We start from the raw sequence: 15669 nt of genomic DNA on the forward strand, positions 1-15669 counted from the left end.
TTTGTATTCGGGATTGTTTTGGCTGCGTGTATCTCTTGAATCTCTTGCTAGACAACTTCATCCACACCCTGCGGAGGTACAAAATCAGCCTGTGGCTGAATCGGGGCATGTGGATGAGGAGGAGGTTGCTATAAATTCTGATTTTCAGCATGAGCCCTAGGTGGGGAACGAAATGCTATAGGAAGCATCCCCTCAAAAACATCATCTGAAGAAGCTGGAATTGTAAATTCAGCATGTGTATGTGCTGAATTTTCTGAAAATATAACATCTCTACTCACAAAAATCTTGCGAGAAGCAAGATTGTAGAGACGATAGCCTTTGCTTTGTGCATAATGCATTTAAGTGCCTTATCTGACAACTTATGTCGAAACTCCACAAGCACATGGGCATATGCAACACAACCAAAAACCCTGAAGTGATCCATTGAAGGGTTTCTCCCATGCCATGCCTCATAGGGAGTGATTGTCTTCAAAGCCTTTGTGGGAGCCCGATTCAAAACATAGTTTGCACACATGAGGCCTTCGAGCCAAAACCTGTGAGGGAACTTTTTACTTGTAAGCATGCATCTATCCATCTCCATAAGAGTGTGATTCTTGTGCTCAGCTTTACCATTTTGCTGAGGTGTAATCCTCACTGTAAGCTGATGCGTGATGTCTTTTTCCTTCAAAAATCCCTCAAACTCATGAGACATGTACTTCCCCCCTCTATCTGTGCGAAGTGTCTGCACCTTGAGTCTTGTCTCATTCTCAACCATAGCCACAAAGTGTTTGAAATGCATAAGCACTTCTGATTTTGCCTTAAGACCATAGACCCAAGTGTAATTGGTGAAGTCATCTATGAATGTAACATAATAAAGATAACCACCAAAAGCAGGTGTCCTCATGGGACCGTAGACATCAATGTTATCAGGTCTGGTGTGACATAGATAAATAAGGCATCCAACAGCTTGCTGATAAAGAGTAATATCGCATGGTGGGCTCCCATCATGAACTGAGAATTTGAAGCCAGGGTCCACTGGAGTAGAGATTGGCTTGCAATTCTCAAACTGAAAACGATCAAGGAGCTGTGCAATATACTTGGACTAAGACATCATGATACCCCCCTCAACATGAGCAAACTGAATGCCCAAATAATAATGGATCCGTCCCATGTTTGACATGTCAAAAATCTGCTGCAAATCAGCCTTGAAAGCTGCAATTTGCTGAGTATCTGGGCCCGTGATGAGCATATCATCCACATATAAAAGCAGCACTAAAAAATCAGATCCACTCCCACGGACATAAAGAGTGGGTTCTGTGGGACTATTATGAAAATCAAGGGATAGTAAGTGTGCATGAATTTTGGCATACCATGCCCTGGGTGACTGCTTCAAACCATAAAGGGATTTTTTAAGCCGGCATACCTTATTTTCAGAATTAACAACCTCAAAGCCAGGAGGTTGTGTGACATAGACTTCTTCTTGCAGATCCTTATGAAGAAAAGCAGTTTTGATGTCAAGCTGGTGCACTTGCCAATGATGATGGCTGCAGTGGCAATGACACATCTAATGGTAGTAATCCTGGATGTGGGAGCAAATGTCTCCTCAAAGTCAATGCCTTGTTGTTGGGCATACCCTTTTGCAACAAGACGGGCTTTGTATCGATCTATGTTGCCATCAGATTTCCTTTTTAATTTGTAGACCCACCGCGTTCCAATGGCATGCTTGCCAGGAGGGAGATCTAGTAATTCCCATGTGTCATTTTTGGCAATAGATTGTAACTCAGCTCTCATTGCATCCATCCACTCTTTGCTGTCAAAAGCATCTTTATGGCACAGAGGCTCTTCATTGCAAGCTGTAGCAAGGAGTGCAAACTCAAGAAAGTGACCATGCTGTCTATTCCCTGATCTTGTCCAGGCAGCAAAAGGCTGATCTTGTTTGCTGTCCCTCAATGTATCAAGAAGCCATCTAGGAACTTGCCTTTGCTGTCTATTGACAGCTCTTTCTTCAATGATTGCATCATGAATAGTGGGATCATTTTGTGCCGGAAGAGAAACCTGCAAATCAGCATGAGGTTGTGGCTGATTATTGCTTAGTGGAGGGCCTGCAGGAGGCTCATGTTGCTGGTCAAAATCCTCTTCTGATGATGGCAGAGGTAACCAAGATTCAAAGGCATCAAACATGTCAACATCTGGCTTTGCTTTGCAGTCCACAAGAGGAGAAGCTGAATGTTCAGCAAAGATTACATCTCTACTAACAATAATCTTCCCAGTATTTGGTTGATATAACCGATACCCTCTGCTCTACTGGCTGTAACCAATAAATATGCATTTGATTGCCTTGTCATCAAGCTTATGTCTCAGCTGAGATGGTACATGAACATATGCAAGAGACCCAAAAACTCTCATGTGTGAAAGCGAGGGCTTCCTGCCTTTCCATGCTTCATAAGGTGTAACAGTCTTCAATGCCCGTGTAGGTGATCTATCAGCACATAGTTGGCACACATTACTGCATCAAGCCAAAATTTATTGGGCAAAGACTTGGCCTTAAGCATGCATCTGGCCATCTCCATTGTGGACCTGTTTTTCCTTTCAGAAACATGATTCTGCTGAGGAGTGTAAGGAGTAGTGCATGAGTGAATAATGCCCCGTGAAGACAAAAATGCATCAAACTCCTTTGACATATACTCTCCCCCCCTATCTGTGTCGAGGGTGACAAGCTTGCATCCTGATTCATTCTCAACCATATTCAGCCATCTCTAAAAGCATAGGAAAACTTCAGATTTGGCTTTTAAAGGATATACCCAGCAATATCTTGTGAAATCATCAATGAGAGTCATGAAATACTTAAACTCCCCAATGGCATTTTGGGCCACAGACATCACTGTGTACTAGCTGCAATTTCCTTTGTGAGAGTTTTGGACAACTCTTTTGAAAAGAAAATCGATGCATCTTACCCAAAAGACAACTCTCACACACATGTTTGGAAACTGTGTGAGTTTGAGGTACATCATTTGCCATCTGCTGTGAATGTAGCTTTGCAAGAGCTCTATAATTGAGATGGCCCATTCTCTCATGCCAAAGATGAGTTTCAGCAAGCTGTGAATCTGAAATAGCCAATGCTTCAATAGAAAGTGCAGCTGAATGATGATCAAGGTGATAAAGCCCGTTTTGCAAAGTGCCAGTGAGAACTATGGCATTGTCATCACGAAGATCATAAACTAGGCATTTGTAGCCATCAAAAATCACTCTGAAACCTGAAGTAGCAATTGCTGAAATTGAAATCAAGTTGACTTCAATTCCAGGCACAAAAAGAACATTTGTCAGAGTGACAGGATGGCTTGAAATGGATGTGAGCTGCACATCTCCAACTCCTTTTACAGCATATGAAGCATCATTAGCACATGTAACAGTTCCCCCTCGAGGTGCATCAGCTAAAGAATGAAACAACTGTCTGCAAGATGTGACATGCTTGGAAGCACCACTATCAAAGTACCATTACTGAGCATCATTAGCAGTAAAGAATGCATCAGCTTTGGAGGGATCAAATGAGCAATGGACAGCCCATGCCCAATCATCCTGAAGAGCATGTGCATGTGAAGCATCTTCTGGCTCATGGGATTCAATAGCATGTGAGGCATTAACTGTCAATCCTGCTTTCTTTTTCTCCGAAGCAATGCGCTTCTTGCATTCTGAAATGTCATGTCCAGGCTTGCGACAATAGTTGCATCTTTTTTTCTTTGACTTATCTGCTGTATTTTTAGATGCATGGGAGGAATTGCAGCTGCTATGCGCAGATTTTGGCTTGCCCATAGGCTTGGAAGCCTTTGCCTCTTCCTGTCTGCTGTGAAGCAAATGCATGATCAGGAATAATGGCTTGTCTATTAGCTCTACTTTGCTCTTCCTGCAAAAGCAAAGTAACTAGCTGATCAAAAGAATCGTGGTTTGGATTACCCATGGCCACTAATCGAAGGGTTGTAGCAAACCCTTGATATGTATCTGGCAGTCCATTCAATGTGGTACTGACAAGCTCTGAATTTGGCACCACCTCATCAATGTTGGCAAGCTGTTCCATGAGGTCCTTGACCTTTGTCAGGTATGCATCCATAGAGTCAGCTTCATTCATACTGACTTCCTGTAACTGCCTTCTCAAATATGCAACACGAGCTTCATTGCGAATCTGATAGAGAGAAGCCAATTTATCCCAAGCATCCTTTGCTGTCCTGCAAGACCGGATGTGTGGAATAATGATTCTCTTGCATGATAAAGCAATGCATGAATGTGCATTTGCATCTCTTGCATCCCATCGTGACTGTTCTTGAGTTGGAAGAGCAGCAGCAGGAGTGCTAGAGGAAGAGGCATCAGGAGGAGTACCCCCTGCAGAAGGACCAGCAGTAGAGGCAACCACTGTAGCATTGGCTGGCCTCAGATCAGCCCCAGAAACAATATTCCACAAATGCTTTGCGAAAGGTATTGAGACCCCAAACAAATCTGCCAATGTCTTGCAAAAGCCCCAACACTACAAATACCCGTATGGAATACAACATGTATCTTGTACGGAACAGTTGCAAGGACGATTGTACGAAAGTACAACATAGGTACGGTATACTGTACGGATGTAGGTTGGTACAAGTATATAGTACAATGTACGGATCATAGGTACGACGACTGTACGGCGATGCACGTACTGCTGTACAAAATAAGTACAATACCTGCACGGGCAAGTACAGAGTGTTGGTACAGATCTGTACGGATGTACAGCAACGCATATACGTGACTGTACGTTGCAGGTACAGTATGGACCACTGTATGACGCAGGTACAACCTTGTACGACGAGTGTACGAACCAGTTACAGCACCTTTCGTACGTAGGTACGTATGTACGACGATGCAGGTACAGTCCTGTACGAGTGAAGGTACGGACGTACGATGGCATAGGTACTATTGTACGGCATCAAATGTATGGGTAGATGTACGGAAGAAGTACGGATAGTTGCAACAAGAAGACCGGAAGCAGGAAGACGAGTCAAGCCCTTAGCTCTGATACCATTGTAGGATCGGATAGAATTGAGAGAGTGCAGGTAGCAAAGGGTCGCAGAAGAACACCCGTCACGTCAAACTTAGATTTTTACAAAACAAAAGAGTACAAGGTACAAGTACCTAGACCTAGGACTAAGTGTCCTAGGTGTCACATAGGACTAAGTGTCCTATGTGGCCTAAAAGACACTAACACTATAAGTGTCTTTATGTATGCCTACAAGGCACATACCATGGCCTATAGGGCATCACTAGAACCACCAGAGGATGGCCTACAGCTGATGCATTTGACACAGCCATACCTGAATCCCTTTTCTTTTCTTTAGCTATGTGCTTCTTGTATTCACCAATATAATGACTTGACTTCTTGGAGTAGTGACAAATGCCCTTCTTTTTGGGCTTATTTGCATCACCTTTAGCCTTATAAGAGGGCTGTCCTGAATCAGCTTTATGCTGATGTGTGGGCCGATTGGCATGTTGCTTTTGCTTTCCTTTTCCCTTGGGCTTAAACTTAAAAAGCATGGCATGCTCGCCAGCCCGTGTTGCCATATTTCTTCGTGTCTGCTCTTCCTGAAACAGAAGTCCTACCAACTCATGAAAAGAGAGAGGATTGCTGCCCCCCCTCAATGACAAATTCAACAAGGTGTGGAAACCAAGATAGAACTCAAGAGGAGAATTCAGAGTGGTGGTAATCATCTCTGAATCCGGAATAACTTCATCAATATTCAGCAACTGCTCCCTCAAATCCTGAAGCTTTGTGAGGTGAGTATTCATGGAATCTCCCTCATCCATATGTGTATGAGATAGCTCTCTCTTTAGGAAGGAAACTTTGGCATCATTTCTTGCTGCAAACATACTCTCTAATATCTCCCAAGCTGCCTCTGAGGTCTTGCGACTGAATGTGAGGAATAATGAACCTCTTGACAGAAAGAGAAATCACTGATAGAGCTTGTGCATCCCTAGAATCCCATCTTTTTTGCTCTGCTGTGGGAGCCACTAGAGCAGAAGTTGCTCCAATTACCTGTGCTGCATTTTGACCTCTACCCTTGCCTCCAGCTATAGGAGTGACAAGTGTAGCCACAGAATCTGGCCTTGCTTCATCTCCACTCAGAAAAAGGGCATAGACTATGAGGAGGCTTTTGCTCCTACATCAAGAATGACAACCATCCGGTCAGTTATTGCAATGGCTGCAAATTTTCAGTGGAATGTTCATCAGTTGGACATAAAAACAGCCTTCCTTAATGGAGACTTGTTGGAAGAGGTTTATGTCAAATAACCTCCAGGCTTTGAAATTTCAGGAAATGCACTTCAGGTATGCAAGCTAAAGAAAGCTTTGTATGGGCTGAAACAGGCCCCACGTGCATGGTATGCAAAGATTCATGCCTTTCTAACCAGCAAGGGGCTGTACAACAGTCCAACTGAAAGCACCCTCTACATCAAGAAGGATGGGGGGGATATTTTAGTCATCATTCTTTATGTAGATGACTTACTGCTCATAGGGTCAAATGAAGACAATATTGCAGATTTTAAAGCTGAATTGCAGACCACTTTTGACATGTTAGATTTGGGGCTGCTACACTTTTATTTGGGGATCCAATTCACTCAAGAGCAAAGTGGCATTGGTATGTCTCAATCCAAGTATGTGCAAAAACTCTTGGACAGATTCAACATGCAGGATTGTAAGCCCATAGCTACTTCCATGGAGCCGGGGCTGAAGCTTACAAGGCATGAAGGAGGTGAATCATTTGATGTCACACTCTACAGTCAGGCTGTTGGATGCCTCATTTATCTCTGCAATACACGACCTCAGTTTGCAGTTTCTCAGGTGAGCGGATATATGCACAGCCCAAAGACTATGCATTGGCAGGCTGTAAAACGCATCTTCCGTTATTTGCAAGGTACCAAGTCTTTTGGCTTGATGTTTCCCAGGGGGGGTGACTTGCAGATGCATGCCTACAGTGACTCAGATTGGGCTGGAGATGATGACACTAGGCAGTCCACAAGTCGCAAAGGGTAAAGCTTGTATTTCTTGGTTGAGCAAGAAACAATCTACAGTGGCTGTGAAGCTGAGTACAGGGCAGCTTTCACAGCGACAGTTGAATGTGTTTGGCTGCGTCGTTTATTTGCTGATCTTCGTCTTTCATTGGAGGGTCCTTCTCCAATGCTCACTGATAGTCAGAGTGCTATTGCAGTGGCAAAGAATCCTGTGACTTAGATAAAACCTATCACTCCATTCAGTTGTACTACACTCATCTAATTGCAACTACGTTTTCAGCTCTCTCACACTGCTGCTTCTTGCTCTCACCTTTGCTCTCTCCACTTCTCACAGTTATCAATCAGCAAGCATAGTAGAGAGGCGGCCATGTATGTTAATTTGTGATCAAAGTGATCTCGTGATAGGTATTGTATGTGTTTTGGGATGGTTGAGTGACAGGAGTGGGATGGACAAGCCAAAAAACAAGTATGGTCTTTAATTTCATTAAAGGCAAGATTACAATATGCATGCCAAAGTTTTGTAACAAAATAAGTAAAGAGCAAAGCAAGATCTATTTTGAACATAAACGTGTGCTTTGTCTTCAACTAGTGAACTTAAGTTCATTTTTATGTGCTCACAGCTTCACAATAGTTCACTCATTAAGCCCATACAACATGCTTCAAACAGTTAATTTTACTAATTTGACAAAATAGCACCAAACTATCAATAAACTTGCAAAAGCTCCAACAAACCCATAAAGATGGCTATAAGGTGTTCTCCAAAAGAAAAGGACAACAATTTGCTTACTATGAAAGTCTTAAAGCACTCAAGTCAGGGCTGCCAGAAAGGATGGAAAATGGGCAGTTTACCGTGAAGGGGTAGCACTAATCAGAGATTTTAAATCAAAACCAAAAGACTCTCAGTCTTAAACTGATGTATGGCTATTTACTCTCCAGAATATCATGTAGGTACTCTAAATAATTGGGGTTGCTTTTTGCACTCCTTGGGGGCTGCCATGTGCCCTCCCTAAAGCAGATGTACTAGAGGGTTTCTTGCTGTCCCATAGACCTTTTGGTCTCCAGTTGACGTTAATAGACTTTCTTTCTTTCTTTCTTTCTCGAGTAGCTGGACCTCACTTGACAAAGGAGGCAGATGACACACTGAGATTTTGCATTGACTTTTAGTCCATACATAAGATAAACAACATGACATCTTCCCTTCTTCATGCATGAGATAAACTTATTTGTAAACAAAGGGCTATATAGCACTTTGATTAATTTGAAATATTCAATAACCTTGCAAAGTGGTGTTTTTTGGTTGCATAGTTGAAGACACAACTACTCTTGATTTGGGAGCTGATGCAGCCTTGGAAATTTTGGAAACTCATGGAAGAACCTGAGTATGGGCCAGCCCCCCCTATTCGTACCCTCTTTTTCATAGCGGAATTGGATACTGATTTATTGCCAGGTATTTAAAACTTACTTTCCAATATGTTATTCCTTCTTTTTCTTTGTTGTCCGTTGTTTAACATTAGTTTCCAGTCTTTTCCCCTCACTATGATGGCTATATTAATGGGAGACAATGTGCAGGAGCATCTTGGTGGGTGAATTCACAAGATGCATGGGAATTGCTCACAGGGAAAAATGCAGGGGAGATGCGACTTGGGCCCTTAGCTACTTATGCCTTTTCTCCTCATTTTCCAGAGGGCTTAATGTATAAATTCAACCTTCAGATAACAGGCCAGGTTGGAATCTTGATGCCTTTATTCAAATTACTGTAAGAGAGCCTTGTTTGCACCTCACATTTGAAAAGTATGTATAATGGCTTCTTGATTTCTCAGTGTCTGCAAGAATTGTTTCTATAGTTTAAACTTTGATATATTGTAATCAGTTGAAGTTAGAATCTTTTTTTTTTGTGGCCTTTTGAGTTATAGGAGCCATCAAGGAAAATATGTGTAAATGAATCTTGTTTGTGCAACGTGTTGCTTTTGAAGAGCAAAGAACTCTCTGAATCATGCTTTGAAAATCACTACAAGATCAACTATCCATGAGGGCCTTGACAAGAAGGACGGCTGGCTGTGCTCTAGCTAGCTGCCCAAGGTAACCTCGAGACACATCAACGCCTAGTGTTGTGGCAACGGATTCCTCAATCTGCGAGTTTAAAAGGTAACATGCATGTTGCTCTGATGTCTTCCTAGAACCCTTGTTACCTAGCTCCCCGATCATAGGTTGCATTGAGCGAATCTCTCCTAGACATTGTCCTTCGTAAGGTGAGATGCGTGCTGCGTGGGGATTGGCATGATTTGGTGGATCTCTTGGCACACCTCTGTCTCCCCCCTCGCCAAATAAGTGGGGGATCTTGCTTCTGCCTCGATCTGAACAACATGTCACTCGTGTGTGAGCCAGGTGACCATCAAGTGAAATGCTCATCGAGTGTGCTGTAATGATGAACTGATTCTGATTATGCATTGCTAAATCTCTTGGGTCGTAGGGCATCTCCATAGGTGGTGCTAGATCAACTCTCTGACCCTTGTCGTGTAGTTGTGACAAGTATGGTCCCTCCCCGTATGCTCAGGCGATGTACTGATGAGAAGCCTGAGCTGTCAGGTGACAGGCTCCGGGTCACGGTCATGTTGAGGCCTCGTCTTGTGGGGTTCCATGTGATCTAGCTGAAAGAACTCCGTGATAGAGCACTGAGAGGGATCAGCCGAGGAAGAAGTCAGCTCTTGTCTCCGTGCTCGGAGTATCCTCTCACAGTGTCTAAGTGCCTCATGAATGAAACTTGCCAAACACCGCTAGTCTGGGTAGGAGAGGAAATAGGCCAAAGTCCCATAACTATCCCTGAAGAGGCAGTGGAAACGCCCTCGGATCTCATAGTACAGAGGACACGTGAAGATGAAATACTCCTCTGTCTCAACCTCCTGCATGTCACACAGTGTGCATATGCGCCTCTCCCTGGGTAGTCGCTCTGCTCTGCCGCTCTCGATGCGAAGTCTGTGTGAAGAGACCCGGAACTGCCCAAGAGAGATCCCCAGCGAGTGGGGTAGGTGAATCTGCGTGTATGCTAGTGGGTCAATGAAACCCTCCGCTGTGATATGTAAGAAGTGATCTCTGTAGAAGCTAAGCTTCACTGGGAGTTCACTCGGTCCCAACCAGGGCCGAAATGTGTGTAGGTGTAGTAGATCCTCACGGATATAACCTGGTTGACCTCGTGTGATAAGAGGGGAGAAAACAGAGCATCCATGCTATATTGGAAGGGAGGTAGTCTATCCATGTGGAGCCCCAATCGCTGAAACCATCTCTCTGTACGTGCATACCAGCACCTCTGGTCTTCTCCTGCTGCAAGTGCCATAGAAGAGGATAGAGCTATCCATGGTAGCTTGCTATGCCCCGAGGTATAATCCCCACATTCCCTAACTCTGTACAGATACGTGATGACCTGAAATGCAGCATCTAGCTGTAAAGGGGGTGACCCAAACTCAGCTCTGTGAGAGAGAGAGAGAGAAGAAGAAGAAGAAGAAGAAGAATATAATATCGTCCTCTGAAGACCAAAACCGGCCTGTGTGAGAGAGAGAGAGAGAGAGAGAGCGAGAGATGATATGGTGTATTAAAGTCTGTTGTGAGACCCTTGAGGATCTATAGGACTGGCGATCACTATCAAGTAAGAGTGATCCCTTACATCTAGTGAAAGAAAGTATTACAACCTTTATGCATCGAGTACCTACCTGTTGGGCTAGCTCGTGTGCTAGTCCTAGTATCTTGTTACGATGTTTCAAGAGCTCCTTCAAGTAGCTCCCTAACTTTTTGGCTGGCTGCTCCAGCAGATCCTTCAAACTCTCTCTACTGCCTTCATACCCTTCTCTGATGTGAGCATAGGCTCTACATGTAACCTGGCGTTGGAAAATCCGTACACTTCTCGAGATACGTGCTGGAGCTGTGGAAGTTGAACGCCAATTAGATAGAGTGCTGGGAGAGAAGGGTAAGGAGAAAAACACAGCACTAGGTGTAAGATTTGGGGAGAGAGAGAGCAAGAGAGTGAGCTGAGAGCTGAAAGCTGAAAGCTTGAGAGCTTAGTTGCAATAGAAGAGTGTAAGAGATTACAACTGAAGGTGAGAGAGAAGGTTTTGTCCTAGTGACAAAACCTTAGTAGTCACTAACCATAGTTAGTGGACTAACTGCGGTTAGGGGAAAAAACCTCTTAAAGAGGGAAAAGTGCCCCTAACTAGCTTATTAAATTACATTGGTCACTGCTGAACTATATCTATAATATTAACACCCCCCTGCAGTGCCAATGTCATGTACAAGGATGATTAATCACCAAACGGCACTGCAAAATGCCTCAAACTTTTCACGTGGAAGTGCTTTGGTGAAAATATCTGCAACGTTGTCATGTGTGGACACAAAGATCATACTGATCTTTCCTGCATGCAACTTCTCTCTGACGTAGTGATAATGAACCTCAATGTGTTTCGTGCGAGCATGAAACACTGGATTCTTTGCCACTGCAATGGCACTTTGACTATTAGTGAGAATTGGAGAAGGACCCTCCAATGACAAATGAAGATCAGCAAATAGACGACGCAGCCAGACACATTCAACTGTTGCTGTGAAAGCTGCCCTGTACTCAGCTTCACATGATGAGGTAGCCACTGTAGATTGTTTCTTGCTCAGCCAGGAAATGCAAGCTTTACCCAAAAAGAAACAATTGCCACTAGTGGACTGCCTAGTGTCATAATCACTAGCCCAATCTGAATCACTGTAGGCATGCATCTGCAAGTCGCCCCCTCTGGGAAATAACAAGCCAAAAGACTTCGTGCCCTGCAAATAATGGAAGATGCGCTTAACTGCCTGCCAATGCATAGTTTTTGGGCTGTGCATATACCTGCTCACCTGAGATACTGCAAACTGAATATCAGGTCTAGTGTTGCAGAGAAAATGAGGCATCCAACAGCGTGACTGTAAAATGTGGCATCAACTGATTCTCCTGCATCATGCATTGTGAGTTTCAGCCCCGGCTCCATGGGAGTGGCTATGGGCTTACAATCATGCATGTTAAATCTGTCCAAGAGTTTCTGCACATACTTGGACTGAGACATAACAGTGCCATGTCTCTGTTGAAAGAACTGGATCCCCAAATAAAAGTGAAGCAGCCCCAAATCTGACATGTCAAAGTTGGTCTGCAAATCAGCTTTGAAATCTGCAATATGATCTTCATTGGACCCTGTGAGCAGTAAGTCATTGACATAAAGAATGATGACTAAAATTTCCCCCCCATCCTTCTAGATGTAGAGGGTGCTCTCAGTAGGACTATTGTGCAGCCCCTTGCTAGTCAAAAAGGCATGAATCTTGGCATACCATGCACGAGGGGCCTGTTTCAGCCCATACAAAGCTTTATTTAGCTTGCATACCTGAAGTGCATTTGCTGTAATTTCAAAGCTTGGAGGTTGTTTGACATAAACCTCTTCCAACAAGTCTCCATTTAGGAAGGCTGTTTTAATGTCCAACTGATGAACATTCCACTCAAAATGTGCAGCCATTGCAATAACAGATCGGATGGTGTGTTGGTAAACTGAAAGGAAAGAGTAGAGTGGACACAAATTCAGAATACTTGCATATAGAATGAAGAAGAGTGAGGTCCTTATGTAGGCCCCTCTTACGTGCTCACTGACATCACTGATGACTTCAGAGCTCCACAATCATCTCCTCAATCTGCTCCTAGATTCTCTCAATCATCCTATGTGGCTTTCCACCACCTAACTGTGCTTATGGGAACCTAACTGTGCCTCTAGCACTCACACATAGAAACCAAGGTGTGCGTGAGGCATACACCTTGAGATATAGCAACAAACCCCCCCTCAAGGGAATGCCTCAGGCTATGTCAAGGATACAGCTAGCACAAGGTGTGTCATGCCATCTCATGGTGGTCATGGATCTATCAATGGCTAGGATCTCAAGCTAGCAAGGGTTCCCATGGGTGTAAGGTAAACAAAAGGGATACAAAAAGACCTTCCAATGGTTATCTCCCCTGCATGTATATGCACACAATGTCTGCAGGAGGTACCATGGAGCAAAACACATACACATGGCCTACATCATAAGGTGACCAGAGGTGTTTACAAAACACACAAAACACAATAGTTTATTTCATTCATTTTGGAGGACTATCCAGGCTGAGTACCTTGACTCAACATAAAAAGAGAGATCTGGAGCATACATAGAGATGATTTAAAATGCATAATCTTCAAAGGATGCCTCATCTTGTGGAGGCACATCAACTGAAAGTAGATTGGCATTTTTTGTCTTTGAAGTTGCTTCCTTTTTGGCTCTGGTAGACTTCTTTCCATTCTCAACATTCCATATCTTCTTTTTCAAAAGCATAGACTTGGCTTTTGTTTGCCAAGTATGGAAATGAGTTCCATCCAACTTCTCAAAAAAGGTCTTAGCTTCCATGGCAAGGTCTTACGTGAGGGCAGTGTCTAGTGCTTTACAAGTGAAATATGAGCAATAAAAAATAATCCTTCAAAGAGTAACAACTTGAATACTTTGACTTGGATTTCTTTATGTGACTTAAGTAAATGTCAAAGCATAAGGCAATTAGTCAGAGCAATATTTATGCAAGATGTCTAAGCAAAAGATGACCAAGTAGATGCTAGAAAATGAGCATAGCAGATTGAAAATAAATCTTGGTCAAATTACCAGTCAAACTTTGACTGTCCAAAGTCAAACTTAGACTTGCATAGTCAAGCTTTCATAGCCAAAGAGGCAGCTCAGAAATCTGCTTCAATTCGTCATGCAGAGGTCGGAATTCAGAGGGCTTTTGTACTGGAGAGGAAGGTAAATAGGTAGAGCTTCTCCCTCAGAAAGGAATCGCGCAGAAGACAGCCACGTCGCCCAGCATTGTAGAAGAACTGTGGACTGGTTTTTCGACGAGAACTACCCGAATGCTGCTCCAAAAGAGCTCAGATTTGATGAGCAGCAAGGTCGTGATGTCGCCCAGCTCCCTCTGGAAGGAATTAGACAATGTAGCTCTCCACAGTGAGAACCAGGAAGAAAGTCGTCGCGGCTTCCTGAGACAATGCCGCCCCGAAAATGGCGAGATAACTTGTACAGCTCGTTCTGCAGATTCGCCCTGCCGTTGGGAAGACTCTCCTGAAGGATGAGATGCTGAGAATGCAGGTTTGAAGAGAACTCTCACTTCCAAAATCGACTTTGGAAGGGAAGGTGGAAGATTAGAGTGAGGAAGAAGATGATGATGTGGCGGAAATGGGATCAAGGGGGATCAAATGGCTCTGATACCATGTTGGTAAACTGAAAGGAAAGAGTAGAGTGGACACAAATTCAGAATACTTGCATATAGAATGAAGAAGAGTGAGGTCCTTATGTAGGCACCTCTTACATGCTCACTGACATCACTGATGACTTCAGAGCTCCACAATGATCTCCTCAATCTGCTCCTAGATTCTCTCAATCATCCTATGTGGCTTTCCACCACCTAACTGTGCTTATGGGCACCTAACTGTGCCTCTAGCACTCACACATAGAAACCAAGGTGTGCCTGAGGCATACACCTTGAGATATCCCAACATGGTGGTCATCCGGGATGTAGAAGCAAAAGTCTCCTCATAATCTATGCTCTTTTTTTGAGCATAGCCTTTGGCAACCAGCCTTGCCTTGTATCTATCAATGGAGCCATCTGGCTTCCGTTTCACCTTGAAAACCCATCGTGTACCAATGGCATGTTTACCTGGTGGCAAGTCTACGACATCCCAAGTCTGATTTTTCTGAATGGACTGCATTCATCGTGCATGGCATTCATCCAATGCACATTGTCCTTTGCTTCTTCGAATGTTGCAGGCTCCTCCTCATCCCTCTAGTAGATAGGATGATGACAGAAATGAGCATCTGTTTATGGTGCAGCACATGATCAATTCTGTCACAAGTGTAGAAGAAAGTAATGATGTGTGGTATGTTGAGTCAGCTGTGTCAAACCACATGACAGGTCATGCAGAATAGATGCAGGATGCAAGAAAAATGGAAAGACTAGGATTTGTGGAGACTGGTGATGATACTACACATCCTATTGTGTAGATTGGTAAAATTTCTTTGTCTATGCAGGATGAAAAAAAGAAATACTTGTCCAATGTATTTCATGTCTCAAATATCACCAAGAACCTGATTTTTGTTGGTCAAATGGTTGAGTAGGGCTTGCAGGTCAGATTTAATCCTCATGGATGCTTTGTTGAGGATATGAAAAATAAAGGTCGCTTGATAGCAAAAGGGAAGAAGAAGGGCATGATGTTTACGTTGGATGCGGACATGCCTGAATTGAGTGCAGCAATGTGTGCACATGGGACCGGTGTAGTTACAGATATTGATATCTAGTACAAATGCATTGGTCATGTTGATATATAGCGACTTAAATTAATGCAGGCCCAAAATATTGTTGCAGGATTGCCTAAGTTCAAGGTTGCAAAAATGCATAAGGTATGTGAAGCGTGTCAATTTGAAAAACAGGCAAGAAAACCATTTCTTAGACACGTTCAAGAGAGTAAGAGGCCATTGCAGAGTACTTGCATATGCTGATTCCACTGAATTAGCACCTTCCATGTGCCTTACTGCACTGCGAGTCTTGCTAGGTCATGGAGCATCAATCTTACTCTCCTTGAGAGTCTGTAACAGCCA

The 15669-nt window shown here is 43.5% G+C and overlaps 1 protein-coding gene across 4 annotated transcripts in view; it reads left to right on the forward strand.

Moving 5' to 3' along the window:
• LOC147903091 (Metallo-hydrolase/oxidoreductase superfamily protein) overlaps nucleotides 1–15669 on the forward strand; it is a 176508-nt gene that overhangs the window by 49184 nt on the left and 111655 nt on the right. For all 4 annotated transcript variants that reach the window (XM_087373312.1, XM_087373313.1, XM_087373311.1 and 1 more), the window contains exons 2-3: nucleotides 8314–8455; nucleotides 8578–8732. In XM_087373312.1, coding sequence (XP_087229438.1) covers nucleotides 8314–8455; nucleotides 8578–8732 — 297 coding nt within the window. The remainder of the gene's footprint in view (nucleotides 1–8313; nucleotides 8456–8577; nucleotides 8733–15669) is intronic.

The sequence above is a fragment of the Dipteris shenzhenensis genome, chromosome 4 (genome assembly GCF_047967505.1).
Source record: "Dipteris shenzhenensis isolate YYH24624 ecotype China chromosome 4, Dip_SZ_1.0, whole genome shotgun sequence".
In the NCBI taxonomy this organism is placed as follows: Eukaryota; Viridiplantae; Streptophyta; class Polypodiopsida; order Gleicheniales; family Dipteridaceae; genus Dipteris; species Dipteris shenzhenensis.